The sequence below is a fragment of the Phycodurus eques genome, chromosome 23, assembly GCF_024500275.1.
Source record: "Phycodurus eques isolate BA_2022a chromosome 23, UOR_Pequ_1.1, whole genome shotgun sequence".
NCBI lineage: Eukaryota > Metazoa > Chordata > Actinopteri > Syngnathiformes > Syngnathidae > Phycodurus > Phycodurus eques.
Genome location: NC_084547.1, coordinates 6,557,649 through 6,580,892, shown reverse-complemented (window position 1 = coordinate 6,580,892; position 23,244 = coordinate 6,557,649). Strand labels below are relative to the sequence as shown.

General features: G+C 51.7%; 3 protein-coding genes across 18 annotated transcripts; 2 read left to right on the top strand and 1 right to left on the bottom strand.

Moving 5' to 3' along the window:
- The first annotated feature begins 36 nt into the window (after window positions 1–36).
- Window positions 37–1,992, top strand: cskmt (citrate synthase lysine methyltransferase). Of its 2 annotated transcripts, none has more exons than XM_061669260.1 (2): window positions 37–364; window positions 859–1,992. In XM_061669260.1, exons 1-2 carry the CDS (start codon window positions 286–288, stop codon window positions 1,524–1,526), a joined length of 747 nt encoding a protein of 248 aa, XP_061525244.1. In that variant the 5' UTR covers window positions 37–285; the 3' UTR covers window positions 1,527–1,992. The 2 variants fall into 2 exon arrangements, with proteins under 2 accessions (XP_061525244.1, XP_061525245.1); XM_061669261.1 differs by having other exon boundaries at window positions 282–596.
- Window positions 1,594–12,228, bottom strand: alpk1 (alpha-kinase 1). 10 transcript variants are annotated; one of them, XM_061669242.1, is made up of 21 exons: window positions 11,224–12,228; window positions 10,539–11,149; window positions 9,028–9,283; window positions 8,580–8,886; window positions 8,149–8,279; window positions 7,914–8,068; window positions 7,650–7,848; window positions 7,520–7,579; window positions 7,366–7,452; window positions 7,211–7,287; window positions 7,035–7,130; window positions 6,857–6,961; window positions 5,345–6,785; window positions 5,120–5,267; window positions 4,893–5,055; window positions 4,596–4,782; window positions 4,383–4,528; window positions 2,609–2,743; window positions 2,212–2,395; window positions 2,041–2,128; window positions 1,594–1,967 (listed from the first exon to the last, which is right to left on the bottom strand). In XM_061669242.1, the coding sequence occupies exons 4-21, from the start codon at window positions 8,741–8,743 to the stop codon at window positions 1,850–1,852; spliced, it is 3,684 nt and encodes a 1,227-aa protein (XP_061525226.1). In that variant the 5' UTR covers window positions 8,744–8,886; window positions 9,028–9,283; window positions 10,539–11,149; window positions 11,224–12,228; the 3' UTR covers window positions 1,594–1,849. The 10 variants fall into 10 exon arrangements, with proteins under 10 accessions (XP_061525226.1, XP_061525227.1, XP_061525230.1 ...); XM_061669243.1 differs by having other exon boundaries at window positions 8,580–8,956; window positions 10,539–12,228; XM_061669246.1 differs by having other exon boundaries at window positions 8,381–8,886; window positions 10,539–12,228.
- Window positions 8,191–21,054, top strand: LOC133397865 (RAS guanyl-releasing protein 2-like). Of its 6 annotated transcripts, none has more exons than XM_061669254.1 (18): window positions 8,191–8,892; window positions 11,321–11,504; window positions 12,542–12,643; window positions 12,742–12,844; window positions 13,002–13,058; window positions 13,130–13,261; window positions 13,493–13,643; window positions 13,720–13,893; window positions 14,854–14,970; window positions 15,094–15,375; window positions 15,474–15,548; window positions 15,622–15,741; window positions 15,825–15,940; window positions 16,026–16,167; window positions 16,247–16,535; window positions 17,616–17,652; window positions 18,215–18,373; window positions 19,254–19,340. In XM_061669254.1, the coding sequence occupies exons 3-18, from the start codon at window positions 12,574–12,576 to the stop codon at window positions 19,261–19,263; spliced, it is 2,034 nt and encodes a 677-aa protein (XP_061525238.1). In that variant the 5' UTR covers window positions 8,191–8,892; window positions 11,321–11,504; window positions 12,542–12,573; the 3' UTR covers window positions 19,264–19,340. The 6 variants fall into 6 exon arrangements, with proteins under 6 accessions (XP_061525238.1, XP_061525237.1, XP_061525236.1 ...); XM_061669253.1 differs by lacking the exon at window positions 11,321–11,504 and having other exon boundaries at window positions 8,192–8,354; window positions 8,425–8,892; XM_061669252.1 differs by lacking the exon at window positions 11,321–11,504 and having other exon boundaries at window positions 8,192–8,892.
- The last annotated feature ends 2,190 nt before the right edge of the window (window positions 21,055–23,244 follow it).

Genomic DNA, 23,244 nt, shown 5'->3' with positions numbered 1-23,244 from the left:
CATTGTGGTCCTAATGAAAAAAGTTTTTTTTTTTTTTTTTTTTAAATTCAATCAGTCCAAACATTTGCTTGCATGCTAATATACACATTAGGAGGGATGACTGTCATAAAGGATAAACCCAAATCATTTCGAGCATAATTGTCAACGCGTATCTCGTCACCGGCGAACAAGACAACAACAAAGATCGTTTATGTTGGTGGAGCAAAATGAAACTGGACATGTTTTGGTCCACGGATTTTAGGTCCGAGTAAGTGCTCCTCTCGTAGCTCGGACTACTCGGAGGCGATGGCTCCGCCGTCCAAATGGTTTTTGACAAATTGTCGGATATTTTCCGCATGTTTCCGACTTCACTCCTCTCTTAGCTGTACGTTTCATGACAGGTCGCTGAGAATTGTGTTCATTTGTGGGGGGCGGAGGGTTTTGGTTTTCTGTGCCGTCGCGGCGCTCTTTAGCATTGCTACTTAGCCCAAATGCTAACCAGCGCGTTGTTGCCGGAAGTAGCATGCTGCGCATTTGATTATTGCTTGTTGTACTTTCGAGCCTAATCACGCGTCCGATTACGGATCTATATGTGTACACGCTAGACTTTTACTACGGTACTGTACAGTGAAATTGCATTGAATGAGTTAATCGTGAGCATAAGGCACATTAAGTATTACAATTCCCTTAAAATGTTTTCTTTTTTACGCTTGTATGTGACAGTATTTGATAGCATGCAATTGTACAGTATGACCAGAAAACGGGACGATCAGTCCGATTGGATGCCTTATTCAGGTCTTGTTACGGTGCAGAGAAAGCAGCTAAAACGGGATAACACGAGTTGCATCTAATCCACTTGTCCTTCTGTGTGTCTGTCAGCTGAAATGATTGAAAATATGGACAAGAAAGCCACCTGGGACCGCGTGTACGCCGACCGCAGCAGCAAGACAAGCACGTTCAAGAACTTCGAGTGGTTCTTTGGCTTCGAAGCAGTGCAAAACCTCATCGCGCCCTTATTGCTGACCGAGGCCAGACCCGAGGCTCCGCTTCAAGTCCTGAATATGGGCTGCGGCACTTCCGCTTTGGGTCCCTCCGTTTACCAACGCTGCCCCGTGCCGGTTCGGGTCACGTGCGTGGACATTTCCGCCGTGGCTGTACGGCTCATGCAGGAGCACGTGCGGGCCGAAGCCGTCCGGCCCGGCAACCGTTCTTCACAGCTGGCCTTTTTGGAGCTCGACTGTACGCAGCTGCACAAACGCTTCGGTCCCACCAGCGTGGACCTCATTGTGGACAAAGGCACCACGGACGCCCTGCTCAAGTCCAAGGACGGGAAGAGCGGCGCGGGCCTGGTGCTGAAGCAGTGTTTGAAGGTGCTGCGCCCCTCGGGGTCTCTGCTGCAGTTCTCTGATGAGGATCCAGACGCCAGGCTGCTGTGGCTGGAGACAGAAGCGCGGGCTGCACGTGTGGAGGTGCAGGAAGTGGGGGACTCGGGGGGAGTTTGTTACTACTGCTATCGAGTGAGCCCTCGCCCAAACGTGCAGCGCTGACTGTGTGCATGGTTTGTTCACGTTGCAATTGGAGTTTGTGGCGCACAAATAATAAAAACAATCTCAATTCAATCGTAAGGCATTTCTGTACATTGTTGAAGATGCAAAGCAAACAGTAGACACATAATTGATCGCCACAAATCTGAATTCAAAGATAGACCGCTCAGGGTCAGTACAACAAGCTTCAAACACAACGCCGATGTATTCAAGTTAACTTTTGATATCGAGAAGACCGTTTGTAAATGAGCACGATCGGAGCGTAATGTTAGACGATTATGTCGACGGACGGGCGAGCGCTTCGCTCGTCTTAACGATACGGTCGCTCATTTCACACGGAACAAGCTAAAGAAGTCGACCGGCTCCTCGTGCAGCGCGTCTTGGCAGAAGTCAGGAGGATTGAGCTGATTGGGGTCGGAAATGCCAATGACGTTGTTGAAGAAGCTGTGGAAGCAAAATAAACGGCCGTGTAAACCACAATAATGATGTTGTCATTATTATATCAACGGTGACTTGCCTCGTCACCATCCAACCGAACGGCAGAGTTTTGTAGGTTGTGGAGACAGGAATGCATCCGAATTCAGTGACCGTGACGATGTAGGGCGCTGCGGGATGAAGCTGAGAGTGAACACGTGCGGGACCATTGAAGATTTGTTAGTTTCCTTCCCTTCCCCACTCGGCCCCTCACCGTTGTCAGGAAGCTTGCCCGTCCACGTGTTGACGAGAAGACCCTGACCCGGGCTCGAGGAACTCCCCACGACGGCCTGGCCCAAAAGAGAAGCGTTTCTGGGGACCGCCATCGGGTGGAAGTCTACCCGCAGGGCTCTTTTCTTGCACGTGTGTTCCTGATGGTTAATCTCGTACATGAGGGCCTGGTGAACAGAAGACACGCCGGGTCACATTGGGTACATCTAGCTTTCCGTTTTTCAAATCAAAATTGTGTCTGCAACAGAAGTTCTATGTCGTCTGACCGAGACGCTCCCATTTGGTTACTTTTCAAAACACCCTCTCCTAACTTGCGAGGCTTCCTTTTCATTTCTAACCAGGCTACCTTAGATTCCCAAAGCAATGATCACAGGGCTCACCTCTCTATAGAGAAGAAGAGCATCATAGGTAAAAGACTTATTCTGGTAAAATCCAATCTCCTGGAGCCTTATCCTGTGTCCCAGCGCGTCGTACAGGTAGCGGGCGAAAGCCCAGAGCTGCTCGTTCTGTGTGGCCTGCACAAAGAGAGAAGATCGCTGTGAGCTTATTTACTTACTGCCATTGTGTTAAGGGGCGCCTTGGCAACACAGTCAGATAAATAATACGTACCAAAGTAAGCTGGCCGCTGAGAAGAGAAGGACTCGCTGTTTGGCGGAAGCAAAGTTGAACACGGTAAATAAGAGAGCCAAGAAAGCAAGCAGAGGCATCTCTATGTACTTACTGCACGGGTGAGGCTTCTGGGCCACGCACGCTGCCAGAAAGCACGCAAGCACAACGAAAAGTCTCATGTTTGCACCCCTCCGCTGCTCGCAGGCACCGTGAAGCGAGCGAGGTGGAGTCACTTCCTTATAAGCGCACACAAACTGGGATAAGGTTCATCCTCCTGATGCCGTTTCACAACCAACTGTCTTGGAAAAGCAGATTCCACGGAGTCGCTATATTGCATTTCGTGCTTAAATTGAGATCAAGCTCAACATATTATTTGCTGCCGATGTCAACACACACGACCAGTACCGGTAATCCCAAATATTTGGAGGCTAAGTGGCTTAGGGGGTCACGGGAGTGTCAGTAAAGTCCGGGGTTGTTGTTGTTGCAGTGACATGACAGTCAAGCGATGTTAAGGTGTAAACATGAAGCCACACCTCAACTTCTGTTACATTGCAACATTGTGCATACAGTACAGTACATGTATAGTGTACATAGAGGGTTGTAATGATTTATCCATTGACTTGTATTGCATTGATTGCTAGTTTGTGGGTCTGGGTTCAAAGAAAGCCATTTTGAAGCTGCTCTTTGATAACACACAAGTGCTCCAACTAAAGACACAACACTTGGCACGCGGAGCCCGCTATCAGCGGCAGCATATCACCAGACACGCAGGGTAGACGCATCTCGGAGGGCCGCCGTTGCTCAACAGGTCCCAACCGCGTACGCCTAAGGACACGTCGTGCTCAATAGATTGTCCGCACCTCATTTATTGTGAATACCGAGGATCTGAGGTCAAAGCATACATTAGGGGAAGGTTGAAGGGAAAGTTGGATTCTTTCCCCCCCATAACACCACCTGTGATGTGTTTTGTGTTTGTGTTTTTCAATGTCATTTCAATCATTCTGAACATTTGTTTCTATCGTAATTCTAAAATAACAATAGCACAACTTAGGTGGGCGACTCCCAACTCAACGGCTTTTTCGACAGAGTCCGCATTTTATTAGTTCGGCAAATCGCATCATCAGCAGGAAGCGCGACACAATAACATTCAGGTCAACCATCACCGATAAAGAAATCACCTGACGTCTCGTGTGTGCGGGTTATAGAAGTACTCGCAATATGTATGTAGGTCACACTCACGGGTTGCGTCAGCCAGGTCTCCAACCAGTCAGACTACAATGCACTCATATATTTGGAAGGCTAACACATAGCAGGAACGGGTTCCACTTTGAAAAAAACAATACAATACAAAACCAATCCAGCACAATCACAATAACCAAGGAAATAAATCGAGTTCTTTGTTATTTAATACAATGGAAATCACATCACACACGATGGAATGACGAAAATATGGCATCGTTGTTGATTCCGGCACCAATGGACTGAATGAGCGAGGAATCACTTTGACTGTTCGGGCAACGGCGGCAGCTCGAGTAGCCGGCAAACCTTGTTGCACTGCGGTCCGTGTTGCTCCCGCAGGAAGGAATCGATTCCGCTCTGAGCGAGGTTGGACGGGCCGCGCGGGGCTCTCGCGGAGTGTATCTGGGGGTCCGTGAGGTAAGTCAGCCCTTTGCCATTGGCCGTCACCCACCCTGCGAGGACGACAAAATGTAGTCATCGTTTCATACGGACAAGCTGGCTTTCGCAAACACAACACACCTTGCAAGTCCACGACGACGTCCTGGCAGTTGGAGTGCAGGTAGGTGAAATGTCCGAAGGCCAGGCCGTACTCCGTCGCAGGGAGCTCTTCGTTCTTCTTTCTGATGTTGTTGGTGAGTTTGACAAATTGGCCAAGCATGTAGGGCTCCACAGTGACGCAGCCCGCGATCTCATCTCCATCCAAAATCTGCTCGCCGGCACAGACCAGAATGCACGGTCGTACGCTCCGAGAAGCACTAAACCTTAACGCGTGTGTTGTTTTGCGTCAAGTGTGTTGTGGGCAGGGTTGCGGCTCACCAAGAGCGCCTCCGAGGGCAGGAAGAACATCTGGGCCATGACCTCCTTGTCATAGAGCCTCTTGTTGAATTCTGTCACGTAATACTGGGCCGTCATCTGCCTCTCCACATCTCTCAGGTGAAACTGGATCTGCGTTGGCTTCCGGTAGTCTTTGGCGACGTAACTGCGGATCGGCACAAAGTCGGAGGTTATTGCCGAGGCCGCCGATGCTCCTTTATTCTGCGCACCTGCTCAGCCTTTCCTCCTGGTGTAAGAACTGGACCCAGATGGCGGTTCTGTGGGTGCCGTGCAAGCCCATTGATTGGCCAATATAGGCACAGGTCTCCCTCGCTGTCCACAGTCCTGAGGCTTTGGAGAACTTTAAATGTAGCGCATCTGGCAGAGATGATAGTCGTTGCAATCAATGGTATGGCAGGGACCGAGAACACACGAAGTCTGGACTCGAAACTTACCGTGGGCCGTGCTGTAGTGCTCAAGTTTGAACTTCGCCTTGTCGCTGCTCAGTCTCTTCAGCAGACAGCCGTGGCAAACCCCGGCCAGGAGGCTGCGGTAGTCCTCCCGGGACAACAAATACTGCCTCGCCGGAGCAACACCAGCCGGGGTGTTGCTCTCGAGGCAGCTGTCGCACCGAGGGTTCAACGTTTGAGGACCGAGCGTCAACTCGTCTGGTGTCCCGCGGGAATTTTCTGTCGAGGGTTCAGTGGTGCTGCAGCTCCCAGAGTCTACATTAGGGCTCTCCAGCGCTTTGGGCTTGCACAAGAATTCCCACCCAGAAGCAGTGTCATACTCTGGATCACTGGTTTGGCAATCTTGCGTTTTCATGAGAAAGAAGCTCCCGCTGGACTCAGATGATTTGCTGCTCTGGCAGCTTCCTGCAGACCTGGATGTTCTCGAGATGTTTTCCCACGATGACTCTGACTCAAAACTGTTGCTGAGAGAGCTCGATCGCAGTATCAGCCGGGATAAGGACCGCGGCAGTGCGCCCGCCGGTGGGTCCGTTGGACCGTGGTCACCATCGGGGGTATCGGAGCCCACGGTTGGTATTTCAGCTTCTACTATTTCAAACTTGTCAGAACTGTGACTTGCACTGGAAGACAAGCGGGTGGCAAGTCTTGGTGATCTCCGGATTGTGGGGCTGTCGACGGCACACCTCCCTGACGCAGAACTACTCAAGGAGGATTTCTTCCAGGAAGAGCCGAGACTGTTTGCATTCGCGACGTTGCTGCGGGGCTCAGACAGTCGAGAAACATCCGACGGTGCGTCCCTTGAAAGTCCGCAGGCCTCTGTGATGCATTCGGCGTTAAAAACGTCCTCCGTTGTCCCAAACGCCGTAATGCACATCCTCGCGCCGTCCACTACCTCTTTCCCGGCCTTACATGTTGCGTTTGCGGTCTTACACAGCGACATGTGATACTTCTGAAGTCTGTGCAGCACCCTGGAGAAGTCATCCAAAGTGAAATCAGCCAACGCGCCACTCATGTTTCTGAAGCTATCGGGGATAAAAGAGCGGCTGTCGGAATTGACGAATGGCTCCACGTGCAACTCCAGCTTGACTCGAGCCATCGACCCCATGATTTCCGCGCAGAAGCTTCCTCTGTCGTGGGCGTCCGCGTGGCAGTAATCGTAAAAGCGAGCCAAAGCCTCTTGGCAAGCCCGCGTTGACCGCGTCACGGCCTCAGAAGGTCCGTCGAGCCATTTGCGAGTGACAACGAGCGAATAAGCCGCCTTGATGAAGGTGTGCAGCTCCTGCTTGCTGGGGACCACCTCGCCCTGAGCTTTGGCGAGGAGGCCCACTTCGAACGCCTCCTTGGCCTGTAGCAGGAAGAAGGTCCTCTTTGCGGGGAGACACGCCGCAGAGAAACTGTACGACAGCAAGCAGGTCCCTTGGGCTGTCTACAAGAGACAGAGGAACTTCATGGCCACATAATGAGCTACACCCGCACCATCGCGCAAATACAACATACCGCATTGGTCAGCACATAGAGTGACGTGTACTGGCTGTAGACCACCGCCATTGCGGCTGCCTTGGCTGCGGACAGAAGACGGTGGGATGCGTCGCCGAGCAAAGACTGCGTACGAAGACACACAAATACAAACGGTACACTGGCTTCAAGATTCGAAGCAGTCAAGAGTCACACTCACTAAATCAACGTTTGGGATCGTCTTGAAAGCACGGAAGTCCTCATCGTTCATGGACAGCAGTATGTTAGCTAGGATGCCGAGAGAGGTTCCGATGCCCTGTGAGGTGGAGACAAACGCAGGGCTTCGGCACGGTGTGCAAAGCGGCCTAGAAAACCCGCAAAAAGGACCTCCGTGACCTTTTTATCCGGTCGAGGCAGCGCGTTGTAACCGACCAGAGAAGCCCAGACGAGCTCCGCGGCCTCCGCCCACAGACCTGCAAGCGTATTGACGTTGCCGAGGCATCAAAAATGGCGCCGGTGAATGTTTGGACGGCCGGGCAAAAGAACCAGACCTAGTTTTTGCAAAACCGTTCCGCGCACTTGCAGACTAACAGCCTGCACGAGAGCACGGTCACTTTCTGAGCGGTACACCCAACATCCTGTCAAAAGATCAGAAAGGCGAATAATTCAGCGTGGCGCACCGGAAGACGTTGAAAACGTACTCACCTGCGTTGCCGCTGTTGGCAATAAGATGGCTCAGTATGTGCTCGGCCTTCTGCAGTTTGCCTAAAGGAGAGATGGCGATTGGCGTCATTCGGCGCTGTCGAACTGACCGCAGCTGCTGAGTCTCATCCACCTGAGCTGAGGTACACCCGGGCCTGTCGTATGAGCAGCTGAGGGGCCACGGGGGCGCCTCGGTAGCGCTTGTGAAGCAGCTTGCTGATTTTCAACAGCGAGCCGGACTCGTCTGTCCAGTAGAGGAAGCGGTCCAGCAAAAATATCACAGCGAACGCCGCGCGCGCGTCCCGGGCCACGATGGCGGCCTCCAGGACGTTCTGGCAACGCGGCAAAAGTGAGAAAAGCCAAACACGCGTCACGGGGTCACGATGCGCGTTCTCACCAGGAGCTGCGGTAGGTGCTGGCCCACGAGCTCGTTCAGGTTGCTTTTGTCTCGGGAGCCGACGGCCTGCTGGAACTGCCACCTCTCGGGCACGAAGGGCCACCTCATTTCCGAGGCCTCCTGCAGAAGCAAAGCCAGCTCCGCGCACAGGGAATCTGCAATGAAGACATTCGGCCGCGTCAATTGCCTGAAGGGACTTTCGGCACTGTTACTGCAGCGCTCTCTCGTGTCTGACCTCTGACACTGCAGTAGTTGTGCCTGTCGACGTCAGTGGAGGTTTCTGCTGTTTCTGCTGCTTCTGCTGCCGCCGCCGCCGCCGCCCTGAGGCACTTCCCGAGCAACTCGACGACTTCCTGGCTGCCCATTCTGATAAAAGCGAGAAACATTATAAGCGTTACAAAAGATCTGACTCGTCAACAGAGGCATCTTGGCTGGCTTTAAGTACATTTATGCACAGTTTGCCACACCTAACCTGACACGCTTTCAAGTTTTCTTTCACTTTCCGGTTAAGGGCGGACTTTTGCATGCTGCGTTCGGGGCAATCGGAAATAGGAGGACTATACTAACGGAACGTCTGGAAGAAAAGCCTTTCAGCCTACACTTCGACTTGAACGTGGTTCTTTTCGCCGTCGAAGCCTGTACATTTGGCGGCGGCACGTGACGCACCCAAATGCAGCGGCCGCTCGTGACGCCACCAAGAGGCGGGACCGTGGAGCTGCAGTGCACAGCCGGAGGAGAGGACCTGGCTGGCGTGCGGAGCAGACGCGCATCCTCGCTGCGTTTTTGCAGTAAAAGGAAAGGAGATCCGCCAAGGCAAATGAAAAGCACATGCTGCAGAGACTTCTGATAAGTTGTCATTTGAAGGGCTTTGAGCTACACAAAGACCGTGTCGGGGGCAGCTGATGTCCCTGCTCACTCCACATTTGGTGTCCGTGTTCCAGCTGCATACGCAGGGCACTGGAGCCGTCCTCCTCTAAAGGTAAGAAATGATCACAATTTGAGGCTCTTCTTTCCCCCGACTGACTTCGAGATGACACCGTCGACTACAACCGCAATGCAAAGCGTTTGCTGGATTGAAGCTGCGGCTTCACAAGAAAGTGCGTTTAATGCTCACCTGCTGTGCTGCCTAATAAAGCAGAACGGCCCACGAATCCGCCAGTCCTGCTACGTTCATCTCAACTACCCGAATGCACGCACGGATCCGTTCTGCACGGCGCCACGAGAAGCCGAACGTGACCGCCGGCTGGTGAGCGGTGATAAACGGTCCGCATGAAGTCAGGTCGGGTCTTGAGTCTCTCGTCACTTATTTGGCATCACTCGGCAGGTTGCAGGTGTCTTGACGCGGTGGGGATTCTGCTCCTCCACAGCCTCTGGAGAGATTTTGAAGCGTGTTCGGGCGTCAGGCCCGATGATTACGTCCCTTCGAATAGCTCGACTCAGAAAACCTCTGCACGCGTGTTTCTTGGAGTCAGAGCGGCGGGATTTAGGCACTAATCTGCAACCTTAAAGTATTAGCAGCTCAAAGGAAAAGCGATTTCTCTGGATTTGATTAACAATCTGCTTTCATTTGGGAGGCCGGATCACGATCAAATATCCTCATAGTGTGCATGAACCGACAAAGATAAAGCGACAAATCAGTTTCGGGAAGCTTTTTTCCACCTCTCGCCACGGCTGAAGCGGTGCTCAACATGGACGTGAAATGGAAAGCTGTCTCAAGTTCGGGCACCGCTGGCCAAATTGGGCAGTGCCGATTCGACGAGCCAACTCTTATTTTCTTCCTCCTCTCCGTCGTGCGCCGCAGCGCAATTACTTTAGGCCGCCTTTGGTGTTAACATCGCCTCCGGCTCGCCTCCTCCACCCGCGTGGCGCTTTTCAGGCCCTAATTGGCTTCGTTGTTTCAGATAATATTAGAGGACGAGGACGAGAGGACAGAAGGCAGACGTACCACACAATGGGCTCATTCCTTTCCCCCTCATTCCGCCTTCCGTCAAAAGCCCGCAGACTGCGGAACTTGTCTCTCAATGTTTCGATCCGTGTCTTTAATAAGGCGAGGGAAACACGGACGGAACGCGACGAGCCACAAAATCAAGCCGGAGATAAAAGACCGTCAAGGCGGACGTGTCGCAGTTGAGCGACATCGGTCACTTGTGGGCGTTGGCCGAGAACGTGCAAAACAAATTCACCCTAACTTAGAAACGTCTCAATGCTATTGAAGGAAAGTACGATGTGGGGAAATTTGAGGTTTGGGGGTAAAATACATCAACGGCAACTAGTCGGAGCTGCGACGACCTTTGAGGCGGTTATCGGGTGGGCTGGGTGACACGAAACTCAGAATTCAAAGAAAAAGAACTCAACTCGCCCGCAATGAAAAAACCGCCAGAGGGAATGAAGCGCAGTGCAAATGCGTTATCCACGCGGATAAACATGAAACTGTTGCATCCGATGTGGCTGGCTGTCACATACAAAAGAGCACTTTCCAGTTCATTCAGAGATGCGTGACGATTACTCGAGGTTATCCGAGCATCAAACGGCGAGGACACAGAGCAACTAATATAAGCAAAGTCACCACTGGCCGGCCTTGCTTAATGGCTGTGAAAAAAGGCAAAGAGGGACATTTGCGCTCACATCTGTACGTGAGATGTGCGGATGCCAGTCGCGACAAGAAGTGACCTTTTAGGACTTCAGGAATGCAGAATAAGCTGGAGTCAAAACGACGACGACTAATATGCAATTGCATATTTCATTTGTGTTCACAAACAACTTCCAGCGCAGTCAGGGTTTCACAAAGGAAGCTGTGTGATCAAAAAGAGGAAGTGAGAACGCAAGCGGTCGCCTTTACATTGCACCTATTCTACATGTGGCAACACACACACACACGCACGCACGCACGCACACACACACACCCCTTTCCTGTGTTTGTTATGGTGCAGATGATCACATCTGGCCAAAGGACAGAAGTTTGAGCAGGAAGTGGCAAACAAAAGCGGTGCAGAGCCTGACACAATGTTCACACTTTGTATTTGTAGGCGTGAGCTCGACTTTGTGACACCGGAAGCTTCTTCACGCTTGACCTTTCGAGCTTCGGAACAATTTCAAGAGCCTGTCTTCCGTGTACATTACTCTGGCTGTAGTTCTCCAAGCGAAGGCGCTGGAGCGCATCCATCCCCTTCCACCGTGGGCTCAAGTCGAGTTCTTTCACACATCCCAGCATGCCTTTTGTCAAAATCGTGTATTTCCTGCGTGAAGATCAACATCTGAATTTGGGCAGAATCGATAGCCGCCCGCGTGAGCCCGGGCTCAAAGTATTTACTTGCATGGAAATGATCGATAGCGTCAGCCGGCGGTGTCATCCATCATCGTTACTTTCTAGCTGTCTCGCGGAGCTACTTTGTCATTTGTCCCTTTAGGGAGGAGAATAGAAATGGATTCCAAAGTATTTTCGGGGAAAGGCCGAAAAGGAGAGGCGGGCTGACATCTTCCAGCCGGCCGGCGGCGGCGGCCGCCGCGTTGCCCGCCGAGCTCCCGCTACGCCCCGTCCCGCCGCTCTCGATAATCTGCCAACCACACGTGACGCTAAAGCTCCCTCCCTCGGTGCGTGCGACCTGGCACAGCCGAGAACCACGACTGAAGGGAAATATAGGAAATGCTGCATGAAGACAACGAGGAAAGGGAGCTTGTTCGCAATGAAAGCGTAGCTTCTTGTGAAATAAGTGTCCTCATCTTGTCCAAATCTTCCCGGGTCGTCGGCCGGCGCCTGCACTCGCTTGCCGGTGTTTCCGTGTGTTTTTGCTTCAATGCTGCACGCCGGTCGTTGTGAGCAGGACGAGCGCTCTCATTTTCAGGACAGATTGTTCTCGACGGGAGGCCAAATTGCAGCTCAGACGGACTCTCGCGACGACGCCGACGATTTGCAGCCCTGTTTTAGTTCCTCGGAATATCTAAGCGCTAATTGGCGAGACCCCGGCCAATCGTCGTTCTCCGCTCACCGTGCATACCGCGACCCGCACTAGCCGTCCCTGCGGTATTCATGAGCTCTTCGTTCTCAAAGTCTGCTTTTCAATTTTCTGCCACTGAACACAATCAAACTCAGCTCATTGGCTACCTCAAAGTCCATTCGTGAGCTTTCTGGGGCTCACTCGTACTCGTGTGTCGTCTCTTCTCGGATGAAAAAGAACCGCTTCCGCTTTTAACGATTTGCCCGCAGAGCGCGCGCGGGGCCCACGGAGCCGCCGAAGCCCGCAATTGAGTGTTCCCGGACGGCGCAGTGCGAGGCTTCGTTGCACGCGCACACTTGCAGAGACCGGGTGGGGTCTTTGTTCTGACCCCTCGACTTCTTTTCAAAACAAAGAATGTAGATTTTACTTTGATACCACGGTTGCCATGGTTTCCTCCCCTTGTACTCGTTCGTATACCCGCACGTTTCCGCCGCTTATTCTCGGAACGCGGCATCTGTGCACGTTTGCTGACAGGAAGCACGATTACTTGTGTACTTTACTCTCGCACAGCTGCGTTGGGCCGGCCAGATCATAGACTGCGGTTTCCTGCCTTTGGGTCTGACGGCTGTCAGTTTGTGTCGCAATGAGGTTGGAAGAGACCGAAACATATTCAACTCTCTACTTCGTGTACAGTGTGGGGAAGGAACCGAGGCGGGGACGGCGTTATGGAGCCCATCGCATGCGAGCAGTCGGCCACAGTGGACGACTTGGCGGAGGCGTGCGTCCGAGCCTTTGGTTTGTCCTTTTAGCCATTTCTTTATGGATTTTTTTTTTGTCGTGAAGATGCAAAATGTTAACAAGTGCCGTGTCCTCCACCTGTGTTGTTGTTTTAGATGAAACAGGGGTGCTGGTGGACCCTGCCCTGGTGCGTATGTTCCTCACGATGCATCCTTGGTACATCTCGTCGACAGACATGGCTGCCAAGTTGGTGCACAAGTATCCTTCATTTTGATGGAAGTGGGCATCGTTTACGAATATTGCACTTTGAGAGCTAAAAGAGGGGCTGGGGGACAAAAGCGTCCCCGAACCGCATGCAGTCGACTAAAACGTGACCTTGGAATGGTGGAAGGGTTCTTCTTGACTCCTTGGTCAGATCTCAAGAGGGGGGCTGCACGGCAGTGCGGCGAAGCAGAATATGCCACCTCGTAAAGTAATGAACATCTTTCTTCCACACCAACCGCACTCTTTGCGAGAGAGTCACTTGACGTTTATGCTTGGCAGGTATTGGATCTCCGAGTTTCCTGCAGAGTTCAATCTGAACCCGGAACTGGCTGAGCAGATGAAGGACTTTAAAGACCTCCTGAGCACAGAGGGCAACGAGCGCCAGAGCCAGCTCATTGACATTGAGAGCGTGTAAGCCGTGGAAGTTCTCTGTCCGTCTGTCGGCTTTCTTTTCCGACTTGCTCGGCAATAAAAGGTCTGGAAAAAGCGTGCACATTTCGGGGCGCAACCCCAGCAGTCGAGCTTCGAGCAGATGTCGCCCAGACGGACATCACCAGGAAGCCACACTTGCAAAACATATCTGTATCTCTTCCAATCCATTTTGGCTTCCCATCCTCCTGAATCCTCGTTGTTTGCCCTTAGGCCGTCGTATGAATGGAAGCGTCAGGTGACTCAGCGTGTCCCGTCTGTCTCCAAAAAGAGGAAAATGTCTTTGCTCTTCGACCACCTTGACTCCTGTGAACTGGCTGAGCACCTGACCTACTTGGAGTACAAATCCTTCTGCAAGATTTTGGTCAGTAGGACCGCCGTGACCAGGTAGATTTCAGTCTCAAAGCTCGGACGGATTTCAAACGTGCTTGTGTTTTTAGTTTCAGGATTACCACAGCTTCGTGATGCACGGCTGCACAGTGGACAACCCGGTGCTGGAACGCTTCATCACGCTCTTCAACAGCGTCTCGCAGTGGATCCAGCTCATGGTGCTCAGTAAGCCCACGGCGCCTCAGAGAGCCTCAGTCGTCTCGCACTTTATCAGAGTTGCACAGGTCGGTTTTTGGCTCCACCCGTGAGTTCTTTTGTTGATGTACATCTATTTACCAGTCCTCCATACATCTTCCATAATCTATGTAAACCGCTACCCCGGTTGCTCCTACATTTCCATGTTAGCTGCCACTTTACTGCCTGCTCGTTAATATCTCCTTATATGGTGATACCTCATCATCCTTTCAGTGCAGAGCCATTCCCTAGTTTTGCGTCCTCAACCAATTGATGCTGTCGTTTGCGTCGGTCTCGTCATCGAATTCGGCCACCTGGTCTTCACGCCTGCCATGTTTTCCTCTTCATCTGACATGAAAGATTCTCCACAACTGCAATGCATAATACCAACACTTGAATTGCCTTCCAGTTTAAATGGCTGACCGCGTTTGGTGGCGCACACGCTGGGACAAAAAATGAGGTCGGAGCTGATTTCATTTGAACCTTTCTCTCAGCTTCCCCCGGGGTGCAATTGTCGTGTTGCATATGAAAGGCTGTTGTGCGCCTCAATTCGTTTGATGCGGACAGCAACGTAACACGTACTCCAGTCAAGAGTGTATTTTGCTGGTGGCGCAAGGGCGAATTCAATCTCCCTAAAACGGATCCTTTTTTTTTTTTTTTGGGTCCTCGCGCTGGGCACGTGTTTGCTGCACAAACACTGGGCTACCTTCCACGCTGCCTTAGCAGTTGATTGCAAACGGGTGACCTGAATGAGTTGATCCCCCTCGGGCGGTCTTCCCACACAGCTGCGACCCCATCGATTGTGCGGGGAGATGTCACGCAGGCTGAAGGGCATCGCGGGTCCCTGCGGAGGGCCGTTCACAACATGTCACAACTTTGATGCCGCCCGGTTAACGCGCTCACTGTGCGTAACTTTTTATCGGGGACGTCACGCTGCCTGCTCCTAACGAGTCCTTTGCATCTCTTATTGAATAAAAGCCACATTTAGCTGTCGAACCGCTCCTCAACAGAAGCTCCTGCAGCTGCAGAACTTCAACACGTTGATGGCGGTGGTGGGCGGCCTCAGCAACAGCTCCATCTCACGCCTCAAAGACACGCAGGCGCACATCAGTGCTGAAACCAACAAGGTGCGTCCGACTGAAGCGCCAGAGATTTGCTGGGTAGCTTTTTCCCACATGTACAGTATGTGGGTGTCCTTGCTGATGGCGCCACTGTGGTAAGGGCAATATCTACCCATACATCCTTTTCAGGTTTTTAACGGCCTCATCGAGCTGGTGACGTCGTGCGGCAACTACAGCCAGTACCGCAAGTGCTTCTCGGAAAGCTCTGGCTTCCGCTTTCCCATCCTGGGCGTGCACTTGAAGGATCTGATCGCCGTGCACGTGGCGCTGCCGGACTGGGCCGACAAGGAGAAGACGCGAGTCAACCTGGCCAAAACCCAGCAGCTCTACATCATCCTTCAGGAGCTGGCACTGATACAGAACACGCCGCCCAACGTGGACGCCAACACGGACCTGCTGAACCTCTTGACAGTGGGTGCCGGAGATGCAGAATGCAGGCAATACAAAGCCAGCATCTGCCTTAATCAGGTTCTGATAAGAAGAGGCACACCTCTTGGTGTTGTGCACAGGTATCTCTGGACCAGTATCACACAGAAGAAGAGATCTACCAGATGTCTTTGCAGAGGGAACCTCGCAAGTCAGCGGTAAGCACCAGTGTGAGAGGACCGTTCTTCCTCCGGAGTGCAAAAGTGACACCGATGCTCGCGTCTGTTGCAGAACTCTAGCCCCGCTCCGGCTCCTGACCCCAAGTCCACTGTGATCTATGAGTGGGCTGTGTCGGTGAAGCCCAACGCTGACCCAACGGTCATCAAGAAACACATCGAGAAGATGGTGGAGGTGAGCAAAACTCATGGATAATTGGTGTTCAGCATCTTCTTTGCTTGGTTAATCACCTCCTCCCAACCTCCCGCGTCACACAGTCTGTCTTCAAGAACTTCGACACAGATGGCGATGGCCACATATCCAGGGATGAGTTTGAGGCCATCAGGAACAACTTTCCCTACCTCAGCAAGTTCGGAGAACTGGACAAGAACCAGTGAGGGACATTCATTTGGTCCCTGGCCATAAACCGAAACCGAGGTGCGGTAATCCGAGCCGCGTCCGTGTACCCCCTTCCGCAGAGACGGCAAAATCAGCCGGGAGGAGATGATCGACTACTTCACGAGGGCCAGCTCGCTTCTCAACTGCAAAATGGGCTTTCTCCACACCTTCGCCGAGGCCACCTACGTCAAGCCCACTTTCTGCGAGCACTGCGCCGGCTTTGTGAGATATTATTGATTCGAAATGACTTTCTTTATCTTTGTCAGCTTCTGTGCTTTTGAACGCGTTGTTCTCCATTCAGAAAAGGTTCACTGAGCTCAAACTGCAGGAACAGAGCCGCAAAGAACCCACGCTCGTCTGCTGCCGGGTCAGCTCAGGGCCAATTATTCTAATCCTCCGCCACAACCTGGGAAAGGAAGATAATTGCCGTGTGATGACGTGTGTGCGGCCCTTGACATTTCCCACACGACACACACCAGCGGGCTCTACGAGAACATTGTATTATCCAAGGGCACATTTTGGATTTGGCACGCGTAAGCCAGGAAGCGTCGACTGCGATTCTCAAAACAGAAATGAGGCCACCACGACATGTCAGTGGCACATCCTCATCTGCCCTCTTTCCTTTTGGACAAATCATGATAATGAGCACGTCTTCGTCCACATCACATAGTCTGTAACCGCTTTCAGTTTTCATACACGTCATCTCACGTGGCAGCGCAATTCCGCTAAAATGACAAAATGCAACGAGCGCAGATGGCGAGTGCGAGCGAATGAGCGGAACGTCTTATCTGTCTGCGCAACGCAACAAACGATTCAGGAAGTGTAGCAATGAAATGGCACGTCACTGTCGTCTGTGTCACTGAGGAAACAGATGACATTCACACCCAAACGACTTTCTTAGGTGAGGAATTTTGAGAATGCAAAATTCAGGCCAAAAATAAGAATTGTGCAGAGACATGAAAGGTCAGTCAGCGTAGGCGGCGCGAGCCCTCCTTTACTTTGTTGCCCACTGTGTGTGTTTGTGTGTCTGTGCGTGAAGAGGTCAGGATATTTTCTGCCTTGTCAGATGTTGCAGGGGCCGCGTGCGATCTCGCTTTCATGTGGTTGCCCCCCCGCGCCGTGTGCGCCAACACTTCCCCTCCGGCATCCCTCTTGATGTCGTCCGACCGTCCCGCTGAGCTCCTCCCTCGTATCGCGCTTGACGTTCTGCTCCGTCGATTTGTTTTTGCTCTCTTTTCCTGCTGCCGTTTATTTAGATCAGAATAAACGGATCATCGTCATCATCCTCATCATCATCATCCCTGCCGTATTGAACTGTTTTTCACGAGTTCTGTTTTCCTGATTTTGTTTTCGGGTGTGGCCGAAACGGTGCCCTCGGGGGTCGGCGCGCGTGGCACGTCCCCCACCATAACAACTTCAGCGCCTTCCTTCGCATCAGTGGTTATCCAGTGCAATTGCGAGATGTTGTTCGTTCGCTAGCTAAGCCTCAACCCCAAATGTGCATCTTCCCTTCGCATAATGTGCTGGCGCGTGTGCACGTCACACAGAGAAATGTGCAACCGCGAGGAGGAGGGAAAGACGTAAAAAATAGTCCAGCGCGTCCATCAAAGTCAATCACCAATTCTGTCTGTGTCGGTCCAAACAAACCTTCCTCTTTCTTTTCTTTGAAGATTTGGGGCTTCTACAAGCAGGGCTACAAGTGCAAAGGTAAGACCGGCCTTCATTTTCTACTCAAACACCAAGCGCTAAGCCTGACAGCCGCACACATCGGCACGTTGCAGTGCGTCGATGGGACAAGCCGAAGTGAATCCGAGAAGCCCCGTAGCCATTAATCGCAGCTTTCACGACTGCAGTCGGAGCTGTGTAGCGCCATCGACAGGCACGTAATTAGAACGAATCGCTTGTTGCGACACGAAGGCCCCCCTCTCTCGTTACGTTCAGCAGAATGAGTGTTTGAAAAAATTCCCCGTGAATTCATGAAGGACCTTTGTTCAAATGTATCCCGATCGTTCAGACTCCCCCTGGTTTGCAGAGTTGTTGTCGGGCCCAGCTGGCCTCGCCGTGTGTTTGTGCGAGTGCTCGTGCGTCTGCATGGCCTTTGGCAGCAACTCCCCTGTGTCTGAGCCTCTCTCTCCACCCCACTCCTCATCCGCGTGGCGCCCTCGCCCTCGCCGCCGCCGCCTCTCCTCGCCTGTCCTCGGGACGCCCCGCCCTCCGCTCCTCCTTCGCCACCTTTCCCTGCCGCCTTCCCTTCCTTCTGCGGGCTCAGCCTGCGGGGTCAACTGCCACAAGGCCTGCCGCAGCCGCCTGGTCGTCGAGTGCCGGAAGAGAACCAAGAGCATCAGTCACGAGACGCCGCCCGCTCTTCAGGCCAGATCCTACAGCTTCCCGCCACCTGCCAACCCTCCGCCCGACCTCCGGAACACCGGTAAGAGCTCCAAAACTAGAATTGGAGAATCCACCGTCTGCTTTCCAAACCGCCATTCCGTTTCACGTTCACGATAAAGCCTCTTGCAGACATTAAAACCAGTTATGCAATATCAAATGCGAAAGTTTCCACGACATCGATTTGTCCCAGAGGAGCTCGTGACTTTCGTGAAACTTGAAAGACTTGAGACTTAAGACCTGCCGCGCGTAAACCTCAAACTTAATATTGGTCAGTCCCCATGCGGGTACAAATGATTGACCCATCGAAAGCGGTGGAAATGGCGCGCTCTCTTTGGCGATGCAATGAGAATGGCTCAACAAACTTGCGATGGTTTTAGAGATACGAGGATTGCGCCCGTTGCCGGCAAAATGTGACTTCTCCCACCTCTGGACGCACCATCTGCCAGTCACAGGGGTGGCAAACAACTCCGAAGCTCGCCGAGTAACAAACGATGATGAGACGAGACGTCATCGGCGGCAAATGAAGTCACTAGTGGAGCCGTCCCCCGGAAAGCAAGCTCACGTGCGATTCGATTCGTCTGCCGCGTCTCAGCCCTTTCGTGTCGTAGCGCCAACAGCCAGCCGCGCCGCTGCGGTCTTCCTCTCAGCATACGGAAGAAACAATCGAGATTCATTCGCGATGGGAATGCAATTGGCACAATGCAGCGATGCCACCGACTCACAGACGTGACGTTTGTTTGTTTGTTTTTGCGCTGCCTCTGGCATCCGGCAGCTGGCGGCTTTTACGTCGGCGCTGTCGGGCCACCACATCAAAATGACAATATGAACAGACAAAGGCCACACAATTCATTGACTTTTTTTCCCAATTTGATAGACGCATCGACCTCATGTTTCTGCTGTGTCTTCTTTGTTGTCCCCAGTAATTGCTGAGGAGGATTTAGAGGCAGTGGAAGAAGGCGTATTTGACGTCCACCTATAACACGTGAGGGGACAACTTCAAAAAGGTAACGGGGTAGCCAAGATATTAAAAACACGCCCCCTTAAAGACACATATACTGTAGCACAAATACAACTTGCAGCTTAATCACACTATTTCTTTGAATTCTCGTTTATTATGTTTTATTATTTGTATTTTACAATACAATGCTATTTTTCCTTGATGAAAAACATCCATCCATCCATCCATTTTCTGCTTCTCGTCCCGCACGCTGGTGCCTATTATCCCAGCTATCTTCGGGCAGGAGGCGGGGCACACCCTGAACCGGTCGCCAGCCAATCGCAGGGCGCACAGAAACAACCAACCGTTCACACCTACGGGCAATTTAGAGTCTTCAATCAACCCAGCGTGCATGCGTGCTTTCGGGATGTGGGAGGAAACCGGAGTACCCGCAGGAAACCCAGGCAGGCACGGGGAGAACATGCGAACCACACAGCCGAGGCGGGAATTTGAAACCCGCTTCTCAGAACCGTGAGGCAGATGTGTTAACCGGTCGACCACCGTGCCGGCCGGCATTGATTAAAAACAAGTAACAGAAACAGTGTGATGATTTTTCAGGAGGATGGAATGGATTCAGGCGGCACGGTGGCCGACTGGTTAGAGCGTCAGCCTCCCAGTTGTGAGGACCCGGGTTCAATCCCCGGCCCCGCCTGTGTGGAGTTTGCATGTTCTCCCCGTGCCTGCGTGGGTTTTCTCCGGGCACTCCGGTTTCCTCCCGCATCCCAAAAACATGCATCAATTGGAGATTCTAAATTGCCCGTAGGCATGACTGTGAGTGCGAATGGTTGTTTGTTTCTATGTGCCCTGCGATTGGCTGGCAACCGGTACAGGGCGTACCCCCGCCTCCTGCCCGATGACAGCTGGGATGGGCTCCGGCACGCCCGCGACCCTCGTGAGGAGAAGCGGCTCAGAAAATGGATGGATGGAATGGATTCATGCCATTTCAATTCATTTCAATTTGAGCTGAGTAAACTGAATTAACACGACAAATAGAGCATTTGAACACTATAAACCGAAAAAAAGAAAGAGCATTGTTTCCTTTCACCTTTGATAAAACACTTCAAGAGGATCACAGTGAATGTGCTTGAAGGTTGACGCTAGCGTCTCACTCCTTTGCGGGCAGCTTATGGCGAAGTCTGGAAGTCTTCAGCCGCGTAAGCGCTCAAAGAGAGGTCACCAAAGGTCCCCACAGCGACGTCAAAGGACAAAATCCACTGCTGCCGCCCAGTGGATAAATACTGCTCCTGCAACACTTGCTCCGTGGACATGACAATTCGTGTTAATAAGTGTGGACCGTGAACAATGTTATTTTTGTGTCACCTTCCCCGTACTCGTATTTATTGAAGAATGAATTCTGATGCAACTTGCTGCATTTTTGCTGTTGCACGCCAAACGATCATTTACCATGAGTTAGTACACGACATCCCAAAAGGACTAGGTTTTGTTTTCCCACAGAGAGACTCTTTCCGCCAACGAGCGCCATCTTGTGAACATCCGGTAAGTCACCGAACGCGACGCCGGAACACAGGAAACGTCCTGTGTGAATTGCGTAAAAGGCCGCAGCTGCCTTGACGAACGATGTTTCGAATGGGTTATCTTCCACTGCAACTGCCTCAGACTAATAAGAAGTCAAATGCTTATTTCCCCCCCGGCGTTCTTCTCCTTGTCCGTGCAACAGTGTTTGTCCACTGCCTGTTAGTGCAGATGAATAAAAATAAATTGCAGTTTTTGTTTTCTTTTTCTTCAAGCATTGCATCACACGGGCCAAAATTGTTCACGCAGCCCTCCCGCCGTCCTCGGTGTAACCGGGATGCGACTCTCTCGGCGGCATGAATAAAGCCGACCCCGATGAGTCTTGCGGTCGATATCACGTCGCGGGAAAATAGTCCGGTTCTCGTTCGGCGGCGGCATATCGATCCGGCTCTACCCGGCCCACTTTTTCGCTCCAGAAGCCACTTCTTGTCACCGCCGGAGTATTCGGTCACGCTTGCGCTTCACTCCTAATTGTCCGACGTTGACCCCTTTTCGCTCGCCGTTCAAAAAGGCCGAGGCACGATTTCCATTCATCTGCATTGCGTCTCGTGTCCACCGGCTTCTGCCGTGGGAGAATATGAAAAGCACGTCCAGGTCAGGTGTCATTTTTCAGGCATCAACTGCAGTTCGCAACCTTAACAAAGCTACGGCGACACGTTTTTCAGACATTTATTTTCAAGTTAAAAAAAGAGGGAAACCATTTTCTGAGCACATTTTTTGTTGGCAATTAATTGACACCAGAAATGCATTCTTTCGCTTTACGTTTGTACTTACTGTACGTACATTTCAGAACTTTTTTTTGCACATTTCCTTAAAGGAGTTGAATCAGTACTGTGACCATATTTTTGGTCTTTTTTTTTTTTTTTTTTTTTCTAGCTCTGAAGTACAATATGAATAGTTCTGCCACTTCATGGAGTGCAGTGGTGCCTCGGGATACGAGTTTAATTTGTTCAGTGAGAAACTCAAAACTTTCGCTGTTAAAACGAATGGAATTGCCAAGAAACCGTTCAGCATCCCCCAAAACACGACAGACATTTTTGTAATGTGTTTTTAATAAGAAAAGTATCACTCTATAAGTCTTTTATAAAACATTGCAGTAACGATGAAATATGGCCAATAGTTAAATAGAATGCAAAGAATGACACAGCTTTTGCCACTTTTTTCGCTTCAATTCAATGGACGTAGTGCTGCTCCGACCGGTGTGTGCACCTTGGCCACCTGGGGGCAGTATAATACAGAAACACGGATATGCGGTACATGGAGACGGTCATGAGGGACTCTTCCAGAAGACGCAATAATATTAGTCGTTCCTGACAGAAGATAAAGAATATATTCCTGTGAGTAGTTTTATGATCTGTCCCCATGTGTTGCTCCACCGTTTGTTGTCAATTATCCGTTGCGTAACGGCAATACAAAGCGTCTCGGCGACTGCTTGCGTCTCGTTTCTCGAGGCGCCATTGTACATGCTAAAGCGCCCAAAAGATAGGACGCGCACAATAAGATCCATGCCAAAGCCTTGACCTCCACGGGGGTCAGTACTGCAAGACCAACCAGAGAAGCCATGTTGGAAAGCTACCTGATCGAAGCCCGCGTGGAGGCCGTCGTCGCGCCACCGCCGTTCACAGCCTGCAAAGTGATATCGATCCAGAAAAAAGATTCTGAAAGGAGCAAAATCGAATGGCGTGCCAGCTAATTACACGCTGATGACCGCAGGACGGAAATAACTCAAATCACATTGTTAGCCGCCTCTCGCTGAGACCTTGATTGCGATGAAAAGAAAGACTCGTCGTTTGCCCCCTCAGCAGGTGGAGGTGGACTATTACGAGCAAATGTGCCGCACGCGCTGCGCCGCCTTCTGGAGAAGACCATTTGTGTTGCATATATTTGCAGTCAAACACTGAAACAGACCACACGCGAATGCTGAGATATTGATCGGCACATTTTCAGTGCTCAAGCCTTGTGAGCGCTTGTGTGCCGCCTTTTCTTTTTTGACACTTTCATTGTGACCCCTGACTGCAAGCATATGGAAGTGCGCTTCCAGCCAGTGGGAGGTCATGGCTCAGGCTCACCACTTGGTGGCAATGATGAGCTGTGCAAGTCGTTGCAGGGGCCAGCGTGCGTCGACAAGCACATCACAATCAAACACATACATGCTGCATACATCACATTCATACTTGCTTTCCAGAAGATGACAGTCCGTCTTTTTTCCATCCATCCATTTTCTGAGCCGCTTCCCCTCACCAGGGTCGCAGGCGTTGCCGGAGCCTATCCCAGCCATCTCCGGGCAGGAGGCGGGGTACACCTTCAACTGGTCGCCAGCCAATCGCAGGGCACATACAAACAAACAACCATTGGCACTCACATTCACACCTACGGGCAAT

Bases quoted from the DNA above. Each gene is read 5' to 3' on its own strand.
- alpk1 (XM_061669243.1), bottom strand. From the start codon at position 8,743: ATGTGCTTTTCATTTGCCTTGGCGGATCTCCTTTCCTTTTACTGCAAA. The intron at 8,280-8,579 runs GTGCGTCACGTG...CGCTTTTATCAG, and splicing joins CGAGCGGCCGCTGCATTTGG to AATGGGCAGCCAGGAAGTCG. The intron at 7,288-7,365 runs GTCTGGTTCTTT...ATACGCTTGCAG, and splicing joins AACGGTTTTGCAAAAACTAG to GTCTGTGGGCGGAGGCCGCG.
- LOC133397865 (XM_061669254.1), top strand. From the start codon at position 12,574: ATGGAGCCCATCGCATGCGAGCAGTCGGCCACAGTGGACGACTTGGCG. The intron at 12,845-13,001 runs GTATCCTTCATT...CTCCTTGGTCAG, and splicing joins GCTGCCAAGTTGGTGCACAA to ATCTCAAGAGGGGGGCTGCA. The intron at 15,941-16,025 runs GTGAGGGACATT...CCCCTTCCGCAG, and splicing joins GGAGAACTGGACAAGAACCA to AGACGGCAAAATCAGCCGGG.
- cskmt (XM_061669260.1), top strand. From the start codon at position 286: ATGGCTCCGCCGTCCAAATGGTTTTTGACAAATTGTCGGATATTTTCC. The intron at 365-858 runs GTACGTTTCATG...TGTGTCTGTCAG, and splicing joins ACTTCACTCCTCTCTTAGCT to CTGAAATGATTGAAAATATG.